The following is an 18,781-nucleotide window of genomic DNA, read 5'->3' on the forward strand; positions in this document are numbered from 1 at the left end:
GGTTGGAAGGAGAACCATGGCAAGAGTTCCAGGACATTAGTAAAACACCACACAAAAAGGTGGATGATGCATCTGTATGTACAACCCAATACACAGCGGCAAGATTTTGGCAGTATTCTGCCAACGTGTTTCTGTATATCAATAACATGGGAAGCTTCAGTCGGTCCAAGGACGGTTCCTTCCACACATTTCTGGCAGCCGATCTCAAGAGAAGCCATTTCCATCTTTTATGTCTCTGACTTTGGAGCCTTCTCCATCTTAAACCTTGTATTCTACAGCTAATTCATTGTCCCTTTCCCATGAAAACAGGGAAGAGCTGAAATAAGGGGCAAGCAGGATTACTGTACAAATTCAGGAATTTAGGTCACATTAGAGAATTCTGAATGTGGAGCTGAGCTTTAGAAGCAAGAGCGGACAGTTCTCAGTCGCAGAATCTGAGAAATTGGGGTGTGAATTTGTGGAGCATCCTTCCTCATGGTATCTGCAGTCTTGAAGAGTCGAAGAGATGCAGCTGGCTGCTGGAAACAGCCTTAAACTTAGTGATGAATCTGGGTGAAATCTTTCCCTCCCTCCATTCCTTCCTTCCTTCCTTCCTTCCTTCCTTCCTTCCTTCCTTCCTTCCTTCCTGGCATTCAACTTTCCCCTTCTTTCACATGTCTGATCATACCTAACTCACAGAACTTGTCATTTTGATGCCAGAACTTGAAGGCATGGTCCATCTTGTCCTCTTCCTCCAAACAGGCATGAATCTGTAACTGCTGCCACGCCATTTCCGGCAAATCTCTGCTTGTACCTGGAAAGTTAAAAACCCACCATGACTGCAACCCTGTCATTTTCTTTTCTAGATACAGCCAGTAAAGGAGAGCAGACTTTGAACGAGATGTTCCTTCAGGATTATAGAATAGCATCGCCCACAACCAATGATCATTCCTAAATATATAGTTTCTAGTTCGTTTTTGCCAGTTCTCAACTCTTGTTAAAATTTTACTGGAATTCCTCAGTGGGAAAAAATGCCAAAAGGCACGATTTAGCTCGAAAAGTTGAGGAAAGCCTTGATGCATGGAATCACCAGGACCCTGAGCTGCCCACGTTTCCGGCTTTTAGCAAACGTACGGTTGGTTCTTGGCTCTCCCATCTGCACTAGTGCCTTGCTACAGCGGGGACGGGGGGGGAGGGGAGGCACTCATTTCTGTTCCCACTAGAGGGCAACATACACATCAGAAAAGGAAAGGGAAGAATTGCAGAGGAGGGGAGTCCATTGAAAGCTTGGTCCTGCTCTCATTCGGACATGTTTTCCCACTGCCACAATCCGTTTGGATGGGGAAAGAGCATATTTCAAACAAGAAAAGTGTGATCAAAGTACAACAGTGTGCATTTTTTGAAAAAGCACAAGCTTTCGAAAGTGTGCGCTTTCAAACCCGTGGCCTTTAAATTGTGCATTTTTAAAAGTGTGCCTTTTTAAAAGATTCTGATATTAAAGTCTGTATGAGTAAAAGTCTGTATCATGTGCTATTATTTTTAAAGTGTTCACTTTTTGAAATACACACTTGTGAAAGCAAATGTTTGGGAATTTCCAAATAGTTTTGGAGAATATGTGCTCACATTTGCATTCAAGGTTGTGAACAAGACATTTCTGAGTGATTTGTCAACTGAAACTAAAATTTTGACATGGTACAACAAATGTCCAAATCTCCATGGATAGAAGTTTCAGACCTGGGATTGCTATATCGCAGAAATGTGGGGAGAGAGAGCGAGAGGGAGGGAGGGAGGGATAGATGCTTACCTCTGTTGCATTCATGGGAATTACAGTGAAGGCAAAACATGCAGCCACCTTACCTCTTGATTTAGGAAACAGTACAGAACAGCTACAATGAAGCCCTGGAGAAGAAAAGGCACAGAAGTCAGGCTACCAGCCAACAGAAACTCCGTAGACACCCAGGAACGCTCCTGGCATAGCAATGGATGCTATCTGGACATAGGTCTTCTCTAAGCTAAGCCGTTTCCCCACGCAGGGAGAGCCAGAGCCCAGTGAAAAATGACAAGGTCTTGGTTCCATTCCTAGCGCCTCTAGATGAAAGGTTTGGGGAACAGAACATTCTTGAGGCATCCAAGGGAAAGCTCTGCAGTCAGTTGAACTGAATTACCTTTCCAGCCTGAGGTTAGGCTTAGGCTTAGGCTTAGGCTTAGGCTTAGGCTTAGGCTTAGGCTTAGGCTTAGGGCCCAACACCCCAGCATCCTTGTGCATCAGATATACTGGCTGGAGATTATGGGATTGCAGTCCAACAGCATCTCAGCTCTCCCTCCCCAGAAGGCTAGATCAAGAGCCGACATCCAGCTTGTCCAAAGAAGCACCATATCCTTCCTATATCTTGCTGGTAAGTAAAATCTAACCAAGCCTGGACTGAAATATAAAAATTTAAGGAAACCGCAACATTAATGGTAGAGTTGGTGGAATCAGAAAGAGGCAGTTCAGAGGATAACATGTGCATGAGCTCAAAGAAAACTGCACAGGCTGAAGCCAGCCCTGCAATTAGGCAGGGCAATTTTATTTATTTATTTATTTATTTATTTATTTATTTATTTAGAAAATGTCTATGCCGCCCCATTCGCCGAAGCCATTAGAGGCAGGTGGTGCAGAAGGGTGAGGAAGGGCAGCGTGACCTTGGGGGACAGAGTTCTCTGGGCCGCTCAGCCTGCCGTGCACCCCTCAGTTTTCACGCCACCCTCCAGTGGAGTGGAAGACATCATCCCATTGGCAGCCTCGAAACAACCTGACTGCCAGTGTGTTTCAAATATGTACATGGTACCCCTAATCAGGAGAGTGAACCATTCAAATCTCAGATCAGAGGGGAGGACAAGCAGCCAAGAGGTCCATTTAGGGTGAAAATGAGAACGAAGCAACAACTCATCAAAGCTCACCTGAGGACACTGCATCCCACATAGCACCTAATATCCCTTCGTCCTGCCATACTTCACCTGGAATGATCCTATGCAGAGCTCTAGGTAAAGGCGGACTCCCACATTGGTGTAATCGGGAAGGAAGTTGAAGAGGATGTAATGCATTCCAAACAGTGGGATGAGGAGTAGAGTTGACTTAGACAGACGTCTATTGTGGGGTGAAAAAGGAGGAGGAAACAGGGAAGAAGGTCATGATACCTCTGCAGTGACTAATGATGGCCATCAGATGGCATCCTTATCATCTCATCTGCTCTTAGAAGGACTATTACTTGACTGTCCTGAATCAAAGGCCAATATTTGGATGCCCGAGTTTTGATGTTACAGAGAAAGATACGCATTTTTCTCTTGCTCACTCACTCGTTCCAAGACATAAAATTAATTTACACACCTTGACTGTTCCTCCAAGCCTCCTTGATAAATGGCATTATTTGCTGGCATTCTTATCTCTTCAGTTACCTGTATTGAGATGAATTGTTGAAATTGATCTGTCTCGGGTCCAGCTTTTTCAGCAAGATTCGGATGATGTTGATAAAAAGAATGAAGTTGACCTGTTCCAGAAGTGCCAGAGGATTGTGACAGGAGAAGAGAGAGAAAGAAAGCAAATTTAGCCTTAACAAAACATTAAATTTGTTTTACTCTATATTGTTTGTTCCTTTGCCCAGCTAATTTGATTCCAGGGCACTTTGTAAATATATATCTAATTCTATTTAATGACAAAACTGAGGCTGACGTGTCTTCAGACACATCATAAGAAGGCAACACTCAAAGGGGAAGACAATTGTGCTAGGGAAACTTGACGGTGGAAGAAGAAAAGGAACGACAAACGAGATGGATTGACTCCATGGAGGAAGCCACAGTCTCGAGCTTGGAAGAGCTGAGTGGGACTGTTCTGGATAAGACACTTTGCAGGGCTTTCATTTGTGGGGTCGCCATAAGTCGGTGACAACTTGATAGCACATAGCAATAAATACCTATCTCTATCAGACACAGTACTTTCTGTGCAATGCATTGTAATCGGTGCTGTAGATTGGAGAAATCCACACAGACCAAAACCTGGGAGTGATTCCTTAGTTATCCTTAGCTCAGTAACTGAACGCCTGCCGGATGGCCCAAGCAGCTGGCTCCATAAAGGCAGGGGTCTGTGTCCCTAGAATACCTGGGAAGCTTTGCAGAATAGCTTGGAGGTGAGGGAGGTTCACCTCACTGAAGCTTTCCCCATTCAGGAAAAAGCTCTGCACACAGAAACTTATCTTTTTGGTAGCTAGTCAGCTAAGCGCCTCTTTCCTTGTGCAGGGAGAGTTTTTCGAGGACTTAAAGGTGTGAATGCTCACTTATAGACTCAAGCAGCAGAATCTTGGGCAAGCTTTCTCCTGCTTCTTCTGTCTGTCTTTCTGTCTGTCTGTCTGTCTGTCTGTCTTATACCCAATAGCCAAGGCTTTCTGCAGCATGTATATAAACTGGCTCACTCTGCAGGGACCCCAAGCACCTGCTTAGCCTCCAGACATTCGTCCTGTCATCGTGATTAGTGCTAACATACCAAGTATCCTTGGGCCTGTAAAATCAGTTCTTGGATAAAGAGAACCCACCACTAAATGGCACATCACCTGCTTTGTTGGACAATGGGTAGGAAGAATTCCTGCCTGGAATCTCAGTGCTGACAAAACTGGTCAAGAGCGACTCAGGAACCAAGCGCGACCCCCAAAGTGTCCTCTTGCCTGTTCATTCAGCCTGTAAAGGGGTCTTCAGATCCTCTCCACTCTTTACCATCTTGTGCAAGCACAACTATGGAAAGCCGTTTCCACAGTTGCTTTTTTTTTTTTTTGAATGCACACATTTTTGAATTTGTTTTAACAAACCATTGCAAGCTGGAAAAAATGGCAGATTAGTCCATTTAGCCTTGTTTGCATTCAGGTTTGGATGTGGGAAGAGTGCGCTTGGTCCATGTGCCCTGGAATGCAGACTGAATGCCTCTCTCACTCATCCCGAACCGTAACTTCCCACCATTCATATGGACAAAGCCTGAAACTTGATACGCACCCCAACAGAAACGATAATAGGGCCCTTGATTAGCCACCTGTAGGGAGATCCGTGGTATATATCCCAGCACCTGAAAATAGTGCATTATAGTTAATGTAAAGGTAAAGGTAAAGGTTTCCTCTTGACGTGAAGTCCAGTCATGCCTGACTCCAGGGGGCAGTGCTCATCACGTTTCCCAGCCCAGGGAGCCAGCGTTTGTCCGCAGACAGTCTCCGTGCTCATGTGGCCGGCATGGCTAAACACCGAGGTGCAAGAACGCTGTTGCCTGCCCATCAAAGTGGTACCTTTTCATCTACTTGGATTTGCATGTTTTGGAACCGCAAAGTGGGCAGGAGCTGGGACGGAGCAATGGGAACTCACCCTGTTGTGCAGATTCGAACCGGCGACCTTTCGATCAACCAGCTCAGCAGCACAGCGGTTTAAACCACTGCACCACCTGCAGTCCCATAGTTAATGTAAATAAGCATATATTGCCTTTTCATAACTTTGTCAAATTCATCCATCCCCTTGTGTCCAATTCCTCTATTTCTACAGGGCGGGGGGGTCATTTTATGTTGGGACATCCTTTGTCTGAAAGCCTGGAAGCCCAGTTTATTCTCTCTGTTTTGTTTACTATATTCCCTGAATGAGCAGACTAGTTTCATTCTGATCTCAACTCATTGACAAAATCTTATTCTGCACAAATGATTTGGTATACATCCATGCAAATTCAGAAAGGCACACATTCACACTCCCAAAATTGCAGGTTTTCCCACCCAAAAGAGTATGTGAATCCCTGAAAAATATTTTTCACTTTACCCTGTTGAAGAAATGCACTTTTGGCCAGTTCTATTTTAAAATTTATATATTTCATCATAAAATCTGCATAAAATTAAGTCATATTTTTCAAAAGTTGGGAAAATTCAGTCTGTTGCAGATTCAGAGTTGGGGATTTCAAACTGTGAAGCCTTAGGAATTTCAAAACATCTCAAACCATGGCCACATCCAATATCTCTGGTTCAAGTTGCTTCTGTCCTAGTCTTATTCAGCAGTTTTAGATCTTGTATACCTGGAATAATTTCCTCCTCCCCAGGGGAAGTTTGAGTTCCCAAGAGATGACAAGAATGCCATTTTCTCCCTTTAAAAGGAACAGTTGTGCCTTTAAAGTAAGGGCATAGAACCTTAGGCCTGCAGGCCTATGAATATTATTAATATATTAATAATAGCTCCAATAGCTGGAGCTCTCTGGCCAGTTTGCAACAGCTCAGCCTTCCTCATCCAATCCCCTTGGGATCCCAAACTGACTCCACCCCTTTTCCAATAATTTGGCAGTTTTCTGCCTTCTGTACTGGTTTTATCATATTCTAAAAGGTTCAAATGTCCTATTTGTACATGCCACAAAAGATCACCAGGAAAAGACCTGTCTGTACCATCATTCATCCAACCCCTACAAGCTATGCTACCTACCTATCTGCAGTTGCACGAGCAGGTAAGTATCAGAAAGACAATAAGCTTGAGGTAATTCCCCCCCCCCCACAAGGCTAGTAGGAACGGAGCGTCAGAATCAGAGCAAATATGTGAGCACACCAGTGTGAATCTGAAAAGCAGGGATTACTTACGAAATATCTTCAAAATACACCTTCACGAATATCCACAATATTGTAAAAATAGTTGGAACACCTGTAGGGCCAAACCAGAGAAAACCGGGTTTTTTTGCATGCCTTCACCTCTTGCTCATTCAAAACTGACTGCCTTCTAGGGGGAGACACGAAGCGTCCTTGAGGCAGGACTCGCCTTTCTACATAGGAATGAGAAGCAAAGGACCCCCCCCCACACACACACGTTTGCTAACTTGCTAGAGTCCCCCGACTTCTCCCCCTCAGCTGTAAGACTAGCACCATCCTCTCTCTATTCTGCTCCAGAATATTTATTTACTTATTGTTATTACATTGGACTTCTATACCTCCCACAGCCAAAGCTCTCTGGGTGGTTCTCCATATTTAAGTCTCCCATCCAGATTTCGACCCGGCCAGACACCGCTTAGCTTCCAAGATTAGGCAGGATCAGGCACTTCTGGCTATGCAGAAGCTGGATACGGCCTTGCCCCTGCAGTGCAACATGTCAGTCAAGTGCTGGAAGCAGAGCACAGGGGCTCTGGGCCTGCAACATGGGCCATGACTTGGCAAGGCGTCACTTCCGCCCGGCAGGAGGACGGCCGAGGGCACGATCCCGTCTCCACCGTGCTCAGCACACAGGAGCTTCTGAACCCAGAAGCCACCCACACCTCGCACCCTGCAGCTCATCTGGTCAGCCATTTTGGACCATCTAGATGAGGCCCCATGAGAACTGAGCTGCCAGTTGGAATGGCTCGAGCGCCTCAGCCTCTTCCCCTCCCTGGCTTCCCAGGACCCCCTTTTAGGCCTCTCCGGGGTCAATTTCAGGCTTCTGAGTTGGCATAGTCCTTTCTGGACCACCCATGAGGGAGGCAGGACCAGGGATCTGTCTTTGGGGTCCCCGCCCTGCAGCCAGAGGACATCAGAGCTGGGACCTGGAATAATCCTGTGTTCCCCCCAGGGAGACTCTTCCTAGTCTGGCAGAACACCTAATATATTTTTGGGAAGAGGAGAAAAGATCTGGGCTCCGCACTCTGCTGTCTCATGGTCCGTGTGCTTGCTTCTACACCTGTAGCGAGTGAAGTGCTGCTCTTGGTGGGCTTTCCAGGACCACCAGGGCTGGGATTCAGGAGGAGGAGGAGGAGGAGGAGCAGACCTTGAAGAGGTGGAGATGGAAGTTCTGGGAAAAATGCAAATGGAACTTCGGGGATCACGAACCTTAGAAGCATCCTTAAAGTGACTTCCCATAGTTTCCCAGCCCAACCCAGAGAGAGGAGATGTTTTGGAAGAGATGGGAGGAGTCAAAGAAGGGGAGGAGGAAGAGCCGTTGCCTCGCCTGGCCCCTGACCCCATGACGAGGCATCGGGGGAGATGAGCTGCCCAGAGAAGGGCTGGCGTAGGTCTTGCCAGCGGGCCCTTCACCAGCTGGGGCCCACAGTGTTACCAAGAGGAAGGGATTTGGGGACCAAGTTCCCAGTTTGGATCCGACACTCTTCACATGAGCAGAGGCTTATCTTCCAGCTTTCTAAATGGATTTAGAGTTGCTTTGTCCTATGGCTGCCAAGCGCTAATGCTGATCTGCATCGCAAAGAGACTCTTTGGTTCTCTGGAGCCAAAAGGCAAGAAAAGGAGGGCCGGAATCACAACCGCGCCACAGGAATGCCCGTTCAGACTGTCCACTTGTAAACCAGGGATCAGGAGCATGCCGTAAGTCGCGGTACTTACCCCAGCCAAACAGAACCAGCCACCAGAAATACCTTCTCCCATGGGCAAAGGAGGACAAGAGCAGAGCGTTGATGTACAGGGCCTCCACCAGCAGCCACATGAAGTTGCTCATTGTGAAATAGTGGCAGAGGAGCATGGAAATCTTGCATTCGGTCTGAGAAATGGAGAGGGCGAGTCAGTGACTTTTCCTTACGAGAAACCGAGGGGGACTTTCGCAACCCTGCTTCTCCGTTCTGTGTGGTCCTCACAGCAACAGGTTGGACTGAGAATCAGTGATGGGCCCCAAATTACCCAGGGAGTTTCAAGGCGAAGTAGGGTCTAGAACACGGGTCTCCCGAGTCCCAGGTCGGCACTCCGCCATACTGGCTCCCCAGTGGGAGAACTCTTACGGCCATCCCATAAGCTGCCTTCGACACTCATGCAAATGCCAAGGGCAGCTTGTGTTTGGAGAAGCAGCGAGTGGAGAAAAGGGCCCGCCAGCAGCAAGACCCATGCCCTCCTGGAGCGAAACGTTCACCCCGTTTGATCACCTACTGTAGAAAAGCCGCAAGAGTCGGGGTCTTCTGTTTGGAAGAGCACCACGTCTTTGATGAAGATGGCAACTGCTTTCAGAATGAACGTGAGGAAGAGGTGGATGTGGATGTAGTTTCTGGGACAATGAAGTCTCCTGCGGGGACAGGAAGAGGCACCGTAGAAGGCCGGGCTGCAGTCTTGCCGGAGCTCCAAGACTGGCAGGGCAATCTGGCAAATCTACTGCTCAGATATACTACCTGTTCAGTAGTTCTTACTCCCAGGTAAGCACCTGGACAAGCACATCCTAGGCTTTCAAAGTCCCTGCTCTGACTCTCACCTTTACCGTGAAGAAAACCCAGGAAGCGTCTTCTCATATGGCTGCAGACAAGCCAATGCCAAGGGCAGCCTGTGTTTGGGCATCTGCCAAGGGCCTACATCTAAGGCTGGGCAAACCCTGGCAGAATCCAACCCTCCAGCAGCCACAGACTTCCTCTCCTGCTCACCCTGGTCCTGAAAAGCAAGCTGAGCCAAGAAGAAGCCTTCGAGAGCTTATGGACCCCTGTTGCACGACCGGCAACCTTTCCCATCAAGTGCAGCCACTCTCTGGGAAGCAGGAGAGAGGCTCTGCAAGGTGCCATTCCCAGAAATCAACCTGCTTCCCCTCCGGTGCCATTGCCAACAGCAGCACTTGGCGAGGGAGAGGGGCCCGGCTTGGGCAAGGCTTGGGGCTTGATTCCTGGCAAGTGCCCCATGGACACGGGCGATGCTTGAAAGGATCTTGGACACAGTGGACCAGAGTCCAGAGAGTCAAGCTCAGGGAGCCCAGTGGATTCCCACCCCCAGATGGATTCCTCACACATCCCTAAATAGTGATCTTCCATCCCAGGAAGTGGTAACTAATTATGAATGGACATTTGAGTGCGACATTGATAAAAGCTAAGTCACAATACGCAGTGAGTAATTGAGGCAGTACTGAACAGAACCCGGAGCGAGGAAATGGCCAATTCCATACATGCAACCTTTGCATCAGCTGCCCACCCTCCTGCATTCTGCTTGCGGGACCGATACCAGAGTGCAGGACACAGAGTAATCCATTCAGGCTGCGGCAACCCAGATTCAGGAAAAGTTTCCTCACTGTCAGAGCGATACAGCAGTGGAACCAGCTGCCTGGAGAGGTGGGGGGCTCTCCCACACTGGAGGCATCCAAAAAGAAACTGGGCAGCCCTCTGAGTGGGAGGGTGTGAGTTGGTGTCCTGCAACAGCAGGGGGTTGGACTGGATGGCCTTCATGGCCCCTTCCAACTCTACTCTTCTGTGATCTCTGGTCTACGACTCCCAGGGACATACCTGAATGCAACAAGGACCATGACTGCAACGACCAGGGAAGTGGTAGAGATGCTGTAACCCACCGTGTAGAAGGTTTTGATGGTTGAGAGGAAGGCCATCTGCTGTGGAAACAGACAACACATTAACTAGAAAGTTAATCAGAAACTAGGAGCTAAATCTAAAACCCTGACTTGAGAAAAAGGAACTTTTTCCCAGAGAGAAATTTCCAGATCTCGTGTTCTCTCATTTCTCTCTCTCAGTTTCCTGCTCTGAGAAGTTCACTGGACACATTCGAATACAACATTCTAGCTGCAATTCAGTACACAGTTTGCCGGGATTCAGTCCTGCTGAACCTCCAATTTAACACGCACAGAATTTCAGCCTCAAATAAGATAGCACAAAACTTGGTGATGTTCTGCATTATTGGTTGGATCCAGAGTTGGGTTATGCTCAGAGTAGATCCACTGAAATCAATGGGACAAGTTAGTTGACTCACTTGAGGCCTGCTGAGCTATTTGGATAAAGGGTCATGGCCAAATAATAGAGAGGAAATTCTTTTCCTGACCCCAAATGTACCAACGCAAGAGTGCCTGCCAGAAGTCAAATCCTAGCCATGGAGCTATTATAAGGTGCAGTCGGATGGATGTGCAGACAGAGAATGGCCTGCAACTACAACTCCCATCATGCTTCAGCCAGCATGGTTGCAGGCCTTCCCTTCTTTCACCTGCCTAAACATGTATGGGATCTTGCCCTTAATTAGGGTAAAGCTCATTCTACTCCATTTCCACACAAGCTTGCTGTTTTTTAAAAACCAAGCAAGCAAGCAAGCAAGCAAAGCATCAGAGCCATCTATAAAGAAATTTACACACACTGTTGTAATGCATGCATTCACACAGGCACTTTTTGGGTAGATGCAGACGTATTTTTGTATTTGTAGAACTACAAGTAAATTTAGTTCTTGTAGATTCTGTACCTGTAGATTGCATGTTCCCCTTATACTGCTAAACAGCCCAATATCTCAATTTCTCTGTGCAAGATACAATATAGGAAAACTCTAAACAACGGATGAACCATAAATAATGGATAAAAGTATCCATTGACCAAAGCGTGTTTGTGCACTTTTTGGAAATGTGCATATTTTTCTTAGCACAGTTTTCAAATATGCAAATGTTTTTTAATGATTTTGCATGTGATTGTGGAACTGGCCCCACACTCAAAACTGTATGGATTTCCAGCAGCTAATTGCATTCATTCAACGAGATCCCACCTTATAATTCATGTTTATAAAAAAAAAAGGTGCAGCAGAATGATATTTTTCACACCCCTGCTTGGTATGCCAAGGGGCACAACTCCCTTCCTTCCTCTTACTACCTGGAGGTGGCACTGCCTCCTTTCTCTAGACCCTTGCAAGTGTCATCTCCATCAGTCACCCCTGTGGCTCCACTCACTTCGCCAAGAGTAGCATCGTCATCCACCGGACATGCAATTGAATATGGTGGAAACGGGTCGGTCCAGCCCTGAGCCGTGCAGTTCCTCTTGACCAAGCCTATGAAAACCAGAGCGAACAAAATCAGACGGCGCCTTTCCTTCCAGGACTGCGTCTCTGTCGGCAGTCTGGGGCCACACACAAACAGGGGTGGAGCAGGATCTTGAGAACCCTCTCTGTGCATGTCACCATCACCACCAAAGCTGTGGCATTTTTCAGGGCACTAGAAAAGGGATGTTTGGAAAGCAGGAGCAGAGGACTGCAACGGAGAACCAAAAATAAAAAGCAAACATAAAAAAACAAAGCCCTCCCCGTTCCCCTGTGCCACCATCCTCCTTACCTGGTTGCTGTGTGAAATGGAAGAAGATGCCCGGGCAGGTAAAAGTGAGTGTTTGTCCAGGGTTTGCATCCGGCCAGCACAGAACCTGGTCCCATATCCTCTTGCAACCTCGCAAAGGGAGTTAAAATGGCTGTTGAAAATGTACTTCCTCTCCCCCACTCCTGGACAAATTGTGCCCCACCAACCGCTTGAGCGAGTCTCACTCTGCGTTATCACCAAGATCTGCTTGTGAAAGGCCACTGTTAATAGCACAAGTGCCAGCATTTGTGCATTCTGTCTTTCGTTTGCACGGGTATATGAACCCAGCACTCAGGATAACCCTCAAGGGTCTGATTATTTTGGCTGTCAAAATGCAGGCCCTGTTTGGATTTGTCTAATAGGGACCGCAGGTGGCGCAGTGGTTTAAACCGCTGTGCTGCTGGGCTGGTAGATCGAAAGGTCGCCGGTTTGAATCTGCACAACGGGGTGAGTTCCCGTTGCTCTGTCCCAGCTCCAAAGACTAAATTTGTTTTTTTACTTTAGTCGTTATTTGTTTTTCGGTGCCAGCGTAAGACCTTTTTATTTAAACGATATTTTAATAATGTTCAATATAGGTTTTAATTTGCAGCCAGAATGAATCGGTGAGGTCTGACCACTGCTGAGGAACAGGAAACTACTACTGCATGGGATTTGGAGGTGATACAGCTCAAAAGCAGCCCGAAATAGCATTTGCCTGGTCTGCAGTCACATCACTTAGAAACGTAGAAACAGAGCGAGTCAGAAGGGGCCTCCAGGGCCATCTAGTCTGACACTTAACAGGATCTCCCCTTTATAGCATAACAGGCACTACTTCACGAGCGTCCAGGGACTGCAGGTGGCGCAGTGGCTTAAACTACTGTGCTGCTGGGCTGGTAGATCGAAAGGTCGCCGGTTCAAATCTGCACAACGGGGTGAGCTCCTGTTGCTCCGTCCCAGCTCCTGCCAACCTTGCAGCTCGAAAGCATGCAAATGCAAGTAGATGAAAAGGTACCACTTCGGTGGGCAGGTAACAGCATTCCGTGCACTTCGGTGTTTAGCCATGCCGGCCACATGAGCACGGAGACTGTCTGCAGACAAACGCTGGCTCCCTTGGCTGGGAAAGGGAGACGAGCACCGCCCCCTAGAGTCTGGCATGACTGGACTTCACGTCAAGGGGAAACCTTGACCTTTAATATGGTGTCCGCAGTTTACCCAGCCAGGAAGGCCCATTTTGGCCATTTGCACTGCCCGGACAGTACGCAAGCCTGTTCCTACGTAGCACTGCAGTAAATACATCAGAAGGGGACTACAAACCCAGGATCACCGAGGTTGTCCATGAGGCATCCTACCTGCCCAGTCCGTCACGAAAGTTAAACAAAGGGAGCCAACTGCAGCTCATGCTGCAGTATCCTAACGTCGATTACACATCTTCCGAGCAGAATATAGAACTAAAGATTGTCTGGGTGTGTGCTTGCAAGCACACGTTGCACTGGCCCTCGGAGTTCTCAGAAAGCCCCACATGTTCCCTGGGATTAACCCCTTTCCCCCCCAGCCATTGATCGTCTTGGGTACTCCAGGTTTTGCTGCAGTTCTTTCTCCTGTCTTAGAAAGGCTGAGCTGCCCTTCCTAATATTTATGCAGCCACTGGCAGTAAGGACTTTAAGCTGCAATACCCTGCGTTGTCTGTGCATTTGTGTGTCTGTTTGTTTCATTGTTGCTGTGTCTGTTTGGGGCTCAACCCAAAGGTTGCACAGTCTGTTTGAGGCTATGCGATGGGACAGCATACAAATGCTCTGAATACATGCCCGCCCGCCCCTCGAGATCTGTGGGAGAGGCCCTCCTCCGGGAACCCTCCGTGAAGGACATTAGGAGGGTGAGTACCCGGAGGAGGGCCTTCTCTGCGGTGGCGCCCAATCTATGGAATGCGCTCCCCAGAGAGGTCCGCCTGGCGCCATCGTCATTTGTTTTTCGGCGCCAGGCCAAGACCTTTTTATTCAAACGTTATTTTAATTGTTAATATTATTTATTTATTTTATTCTTGTTCTTTTGGCCAGGGTGACTTAATTTACACTGTTAAATTATATTGTTTTATAGGATGTTATTTATTTATGTTTGTGAGCCGCCCCAAGGCTTCGACAAATGGGGTGTCATTGAAGTTACCGAAATAAATATATAAATAAATAATAAACCCAGCTCTAGAATGCAGCCCCCGCAAGATTTTGCAGAATGGAATTTGGCCCTCAAAGTGAATGGGATTCTTTACTCCTGGTCTGTAATTCTATGGAAATAAAGTCTCTCTCTCTCTCTCTCTCTCTCTCTCTCTCTCTCTCTCTGTGACTTCCCCACCCCACACACCCTCCAGTTTCCCATTCCCCAAACACCTTGCCCCAAGGGTACCTGCCGTTGCATTCACATGCTGATCAATCTCCCTTAAGCAATTGCTCTCATTTTGCTTCCACTCCATGATGAAATCGCACTCGGGACGAGACTGTGCTTGACCCTGGAAGCGAGGGCGAGAGAAATGGGCCGGATGAATGGACACCTTGCTGCTTTTCTCCCTAGGAACCGTTTCCTCATTTAATTTTCATACAATTAGATCACAAAGGTGCTACTTTGCATTCCTGTCATCAGAGATGGTGGTGGGGGGTGGAGTAGAGATGATAGATAGATAGATAGATAGATAGATAGATAGATAGATAGATAGATAGATCCTCTTCTTTCCCCTCTGTTGAGCATGTATGGGTTCATGATTGCTCTATTATTCAACCATCAATAAGCAGATAGCCTTTAATATTTATTCTGTGACTCAGTTCTGGTGCTCTTGGTATTCAGAGCCCACAATTCATAATGACATTATCTTTATTTTGCATGGTGACTTGTTCTTGTGTTGTGGCATGCGATAGACTTGAATGCCCAACTTTTTCAGTCCCGGAGGACTCATCTCACACTGGTAGTTGGGGACCGTGAACATACACATCCTCATTGCACACACACAACTTAAGGATGCACACATTTATCAGTGTGGGTTTCATTCAGCTTCTCATTTCCCCCCATCTTAAATCTGGCTCATCTTGCACTGTCAATTTTTTTTCAAGCTCACACTGACATTCAGAAGCATTTTTGTCCACCTTTCTCCTAATACCACCATTTTCTTTCCATTTTCCCCAATAAATGAAGTTTTAATGTTATTATCCCTGACATATATACAATCATGATTTTTATGATTGCAGAATTTCACTGTCAAATTTGGAGAAGCCTGAATTTTGAAGGGTCGCCAAGCCTGGGTTTGCACGGCGGTTCAGCTTAAGGAGCATAGTAGGTCAGCATTAAAATGCAAACTGAGCAGATTTCTCTCCCATCCCTACGGACTTCCCAAAAATCCTGATCCAGGATCCTGACTTTCCTTGCTGTTTGTGGATCTCTAACAGCAACGGAGCATGAACGGCGGTGGGGGCTGGGATACTGGTGCAAAAAGATATCGTAATTTGTCCTGAATATTGATAGGTTAGAGCAAGGCCTGTCTCCTCCTCATGCACGCACATTCTGACCAGAACGAAGGCTTGGAAGGGTCCCTTGCCGGTTGCTATCTGGTGTTCCCATAAGATTAATCAGATCACAAGGGAGAAATTTGACAGAAAGGAAGCAACAGGGAAAAGTCAACACCCCGGGACTTAGTCAATAATGGGCATCCCTCCCAACTTTGCAATGTTTTCATGGCAATTCAAAGCACGTTCATCTATTTTCTTACCAAAACATGAAGAACATACACAACTGATCTCTGAAGCAGGGTAGAAAAGATGCACACAAAAGACCATCACAACTGGGCAATATCTCGCAACTCTTACACAAGAATGGCTCAGCACTGCACATCTCTGGAGCATAATCCAGGGGCCCACACATCCGCAGAGGCCAGCCTTTCATTCCATCAAGTTTGCAAAAGCTTTATCCTGAGATCAATCCATCCCTCAAAGCTACACCGCTCCATGTTGGGAAAATCGATTCATTTTAGCCAAGGGGCTATAATGCAACCACCAAATCAGACCTGTACAGAACATATGACGTGAATTCGCTTCAAAGGACCATGAATATCCTCCTCCTTTTGGCTTCTGTGCTCTGCTCCCTTTTCTCTTCCCTATTCATGGCAGAATGTTACGAGCTATTGATTTGTTCTCTTTCACGGGCGGTAGGAAGAGGAGAAATGAACCCAGAAAGATCAAAACATGGTGAAATTGACCTGCGGAACAGGTGGCGGGTTTATTCTACGCATCTTGTTTCCACACCAGAGGGATAAATATTCAGCAACATGTGGCGATCTCTTCACGGCTCCCTCTTGGGAGGTCACGCAGAGTGCAGAAAGCAATCCTTCCCCCTTTCCCATCAAAATCGAAATGGTGATTAGAGAAATGTAGCAGGACGGAGTCTTCCTGGGAAGGGTCCTTCCAAGGTACCTCATTCCCACGGGCTTCCACGCCACACCACCCCGAGATCCGTAACAGTCCAGCAATTTTCTGCATCTGCTGAAACAATGTGGGGCTTATTGGTTGATTTGGGGTGCGGGGTTCCTCTGCAAAGGAGTCTTGTGAAGCCGAGTTGACAATTGACAACTTTCTTCCTAAACAACCCTCAGAGAATGAGTTCCTCTATAGCCGGAGCTGTCAGAATGTTGCTGCTGTTGCGGTTATGTGCCATCTAGTCATCTCCAGCTTATGCACAAAAGCTCTCCAGCAGGTCCTGACCAGGACAGCCCCGCTCAGCTCTTGTCAATTCCCACCTGTCGTTTCCTTGCTGGAGCCCATCGATTTCAGACTGGGTCTTTCTCTTCATTTTCTGCCTCCAATTTTCCCTGATTGTCTTCCTTGGAGAGTTTTGCCTTCTCATGAAGTAGGACAGCCTCAGTTTTCTCATATATTCCCCATCTTTCTTCCTCTTGCAAGGAAACCAACACAGTTTACAAGGCTCTCCCCCTCTCATTTTATTTTCGTAACAACAACCCTGTGAGGTAGATTCGCTTGAGACCGAGCAACTGGCCCAATGCTCTCCAGTGAGCTTCATGACTGAGAGGGGCCTGGCCCATGGATCTCCCAGGCCCCAGTTCAACCAGTATGCTACACTGGTTGACAGTGAAATATCCAATTGAAACAAAAGCAGTCCAGCCAGTATTAAAAACCAGTAATAAACACATATTAAAAAGCATTACTTTAAAAGTAATGCTCAGCGTGGAAAGAGAACAGCAACTGGCTGGAAAGAGATTGTTATTTTAATCTACTGTGTTGCATGTTCTGAGAATGAAGCAAGTGGCAATTGCAAAAATTAGTCTGGGAGAATAAAAGCTCTTGGCCTGGAGTTAGAAATCGGCAAAGCAGGTGCCAGGTGGGCCTCCCTAGAAAAGGTGCGCCATATTTTGGCTCCTGATTAAAGGCAGGAGCTCAAGGCAGAATCCGCAGCTTGGGAGATGTGTGAGGCATCTGCTTGGGGGGCTCAACCCTGTCCTTTTGGCCCAGCCACCCGCTGGATGTGAGCCCACCTGCCCACCATTGCTGGCAACTTGCTTCAGCGTGAATTTAGCCAGCAGGACGTCTGCCGCTTTCAAAGTAAGCCGTGATGTGCATTTTTAAGGCAGAGAAATTGGCCCCAGACAGGGCCGAAAGATGTAAAATGCAGCTGCCGTTTCTGCAAACGTACAGCTTTATTTCATGCCGATTTCTCTGCCTTTGAATGTATATCCACATGCAGTTTTTCTGCTTTTTTAGGGTGTGTCTCACGGCCCACTTTCAAAGTAGAAGCCATTAAAGAACCTCCGATTCAGCCCACCTTTGACTCTCACGGCGCTGAGGTCCACCAAAGCTGCACAACCACAAGCGGGTTGAGTTCTTCAGTGCCACCTATCCCATTGAAAGCAATGATTCCAGCCATGACTTTAACCCAAGGTGGGTTTGCAAGGGGGCTGGCTCCGAAGCGGCTCAGCCACAGCGATGGAACCAGAAAAGGCAGTTTAGCCGACAAAATGACTCAGCCCGGGGGTGGAACATGCAGGGAAACTTGATTAAACAGGCAGCCAGTTAAGCGCTTGTGCAAGTAGGTCAGTTTGACCTCCTTTTGATTTAATTTCTTAATCATCCACTGGAGCTGGAACAAGCACACTGCAAGCGTGGTCAATACCTGGACTGGAGGCTGCCTGGCAAACCAGGGGAGCTGTTCCGAGTCCTTTGAAGGACCCACGCAAGCTCCACAGGAGCAGGGCTCCCCTTGGGCTGGTTGTCCCACCTGCCAGGCACACGGGTCCTGTATTTACTCTGTGGATGGCCTGCACCTTCTGGCTCTCTGTCCTCCATGGAAGGGCCATGGCTCAATCTTGGAAGCTAAGCAAGGTCGGGCCAGGTTGAAACCTGGATGGGAGACTGCAGGTGGTTGGACCTGAAGGCCTCCTGGGCCCCTTCCGACTGTTTCTTTCTACGATTCTGTTTTGCATGTGAGTGGCCTTGGTTTCGAGCTCTGGCATCTGCAGGGTAGGCTAGGGCCGGAAAAGACACCCCAGAGAGTCTCAGTCAGTCAGTGCAGACAATGCAGAATTAAATGGCCTGATGGGTATAGCACAATCTCCTGCCATTCTACACCAAGTTTGAGGCTTAAGAACCTTATGAAACAAGAGTGCAGGACCACCAGCCCGTGAGCTGGATCCGTCCCTCCACATGCACACCCCATCCAGCCACAGACGCCTAAGGTTCTTCCAGCAGGTTGGCTTGGCCTCCATGCCCCCTTCTGGATGAACTCCAGCCCTGGATGGAATGCTAGGCATTCAGGAATGGCA

The 18,781-nt window shown here is 47.5% G+C and overlaps 1 protein-coding gene across 1 annotated transcript in view; it reads right to left on the reverse strand.

Moving 5' to 3' along the window:
- Positions 1 to 667: 667 nt before the first annotated feature.
- The window catches only part of GHRHR (growth hormone releasing hormone receptor), a 31,311-nt gene continuing 13,197 nt past the window's right edge, over positions 668 to 18,781 (reverse strand). The window contains exons 2-13 of the mRNA XM_044424987.1: positions 14,371 to 14,473; positions 11,977 to 12,084; positions 11,599 to 11,696; positions 10,172 to 10,269; positions 8,847 to 8,979; positions 8,313 to 8,466; positions 6,594 to 6,654; positions 4,996 to 5,065; positions 3,415 to 3,506; positions 2,977 to 3,106; positions 1,837 to 1,878; positions 668 to 793 (exon numbers count right to left, since the gene is read on the reverse strand). Coding sequence (XP_044280922.1) covers positions 668 to 793; positions 1,837 to 1,878; positions 2,977 to 3,106; positions 3,415 to 3,506; positions 4,996 to 5,065; positions 6,594 to 6,654; positions 8,313 to 8,466; positions 8,847 to 8,979; positions 10,172 to 10,269; positions 11,599 to 11,696; positions 11,977 to 12,084; positions 14,371 to 14,473 — 1,215 coding nt within the window. The remainder of the gene's footprint in view (positions 794 to 1,836; positions 1,879 to 2,976; positions 3,107 to 3,414; positions 3,507 to 4,995; positions 5,066 to 6,593; positions 6,655 to 8,312; positions 8,467 to 8,846; positions 8,980 to 10,171; positions 10,270 to 11,598; positions 11,697 to 11,976; positions 12,085 to 14,370; positions 14,474 to 18,781) is intronic.

This window comes from Varanus komodoensis, unplaced genomic scaffold (genome assembly GCF_004798865.1).
Source record: "Varanus komodoensis strain SLA01 unplaced genomic scaffold, ASM479886v1 scaffold15, whole genome shotgun sequence".
NCBI lineage: Eukaryota > Metazoa > Chordata > Lepidosauria > Squamata > Varanidae > Varanus > Varanus komodoensis.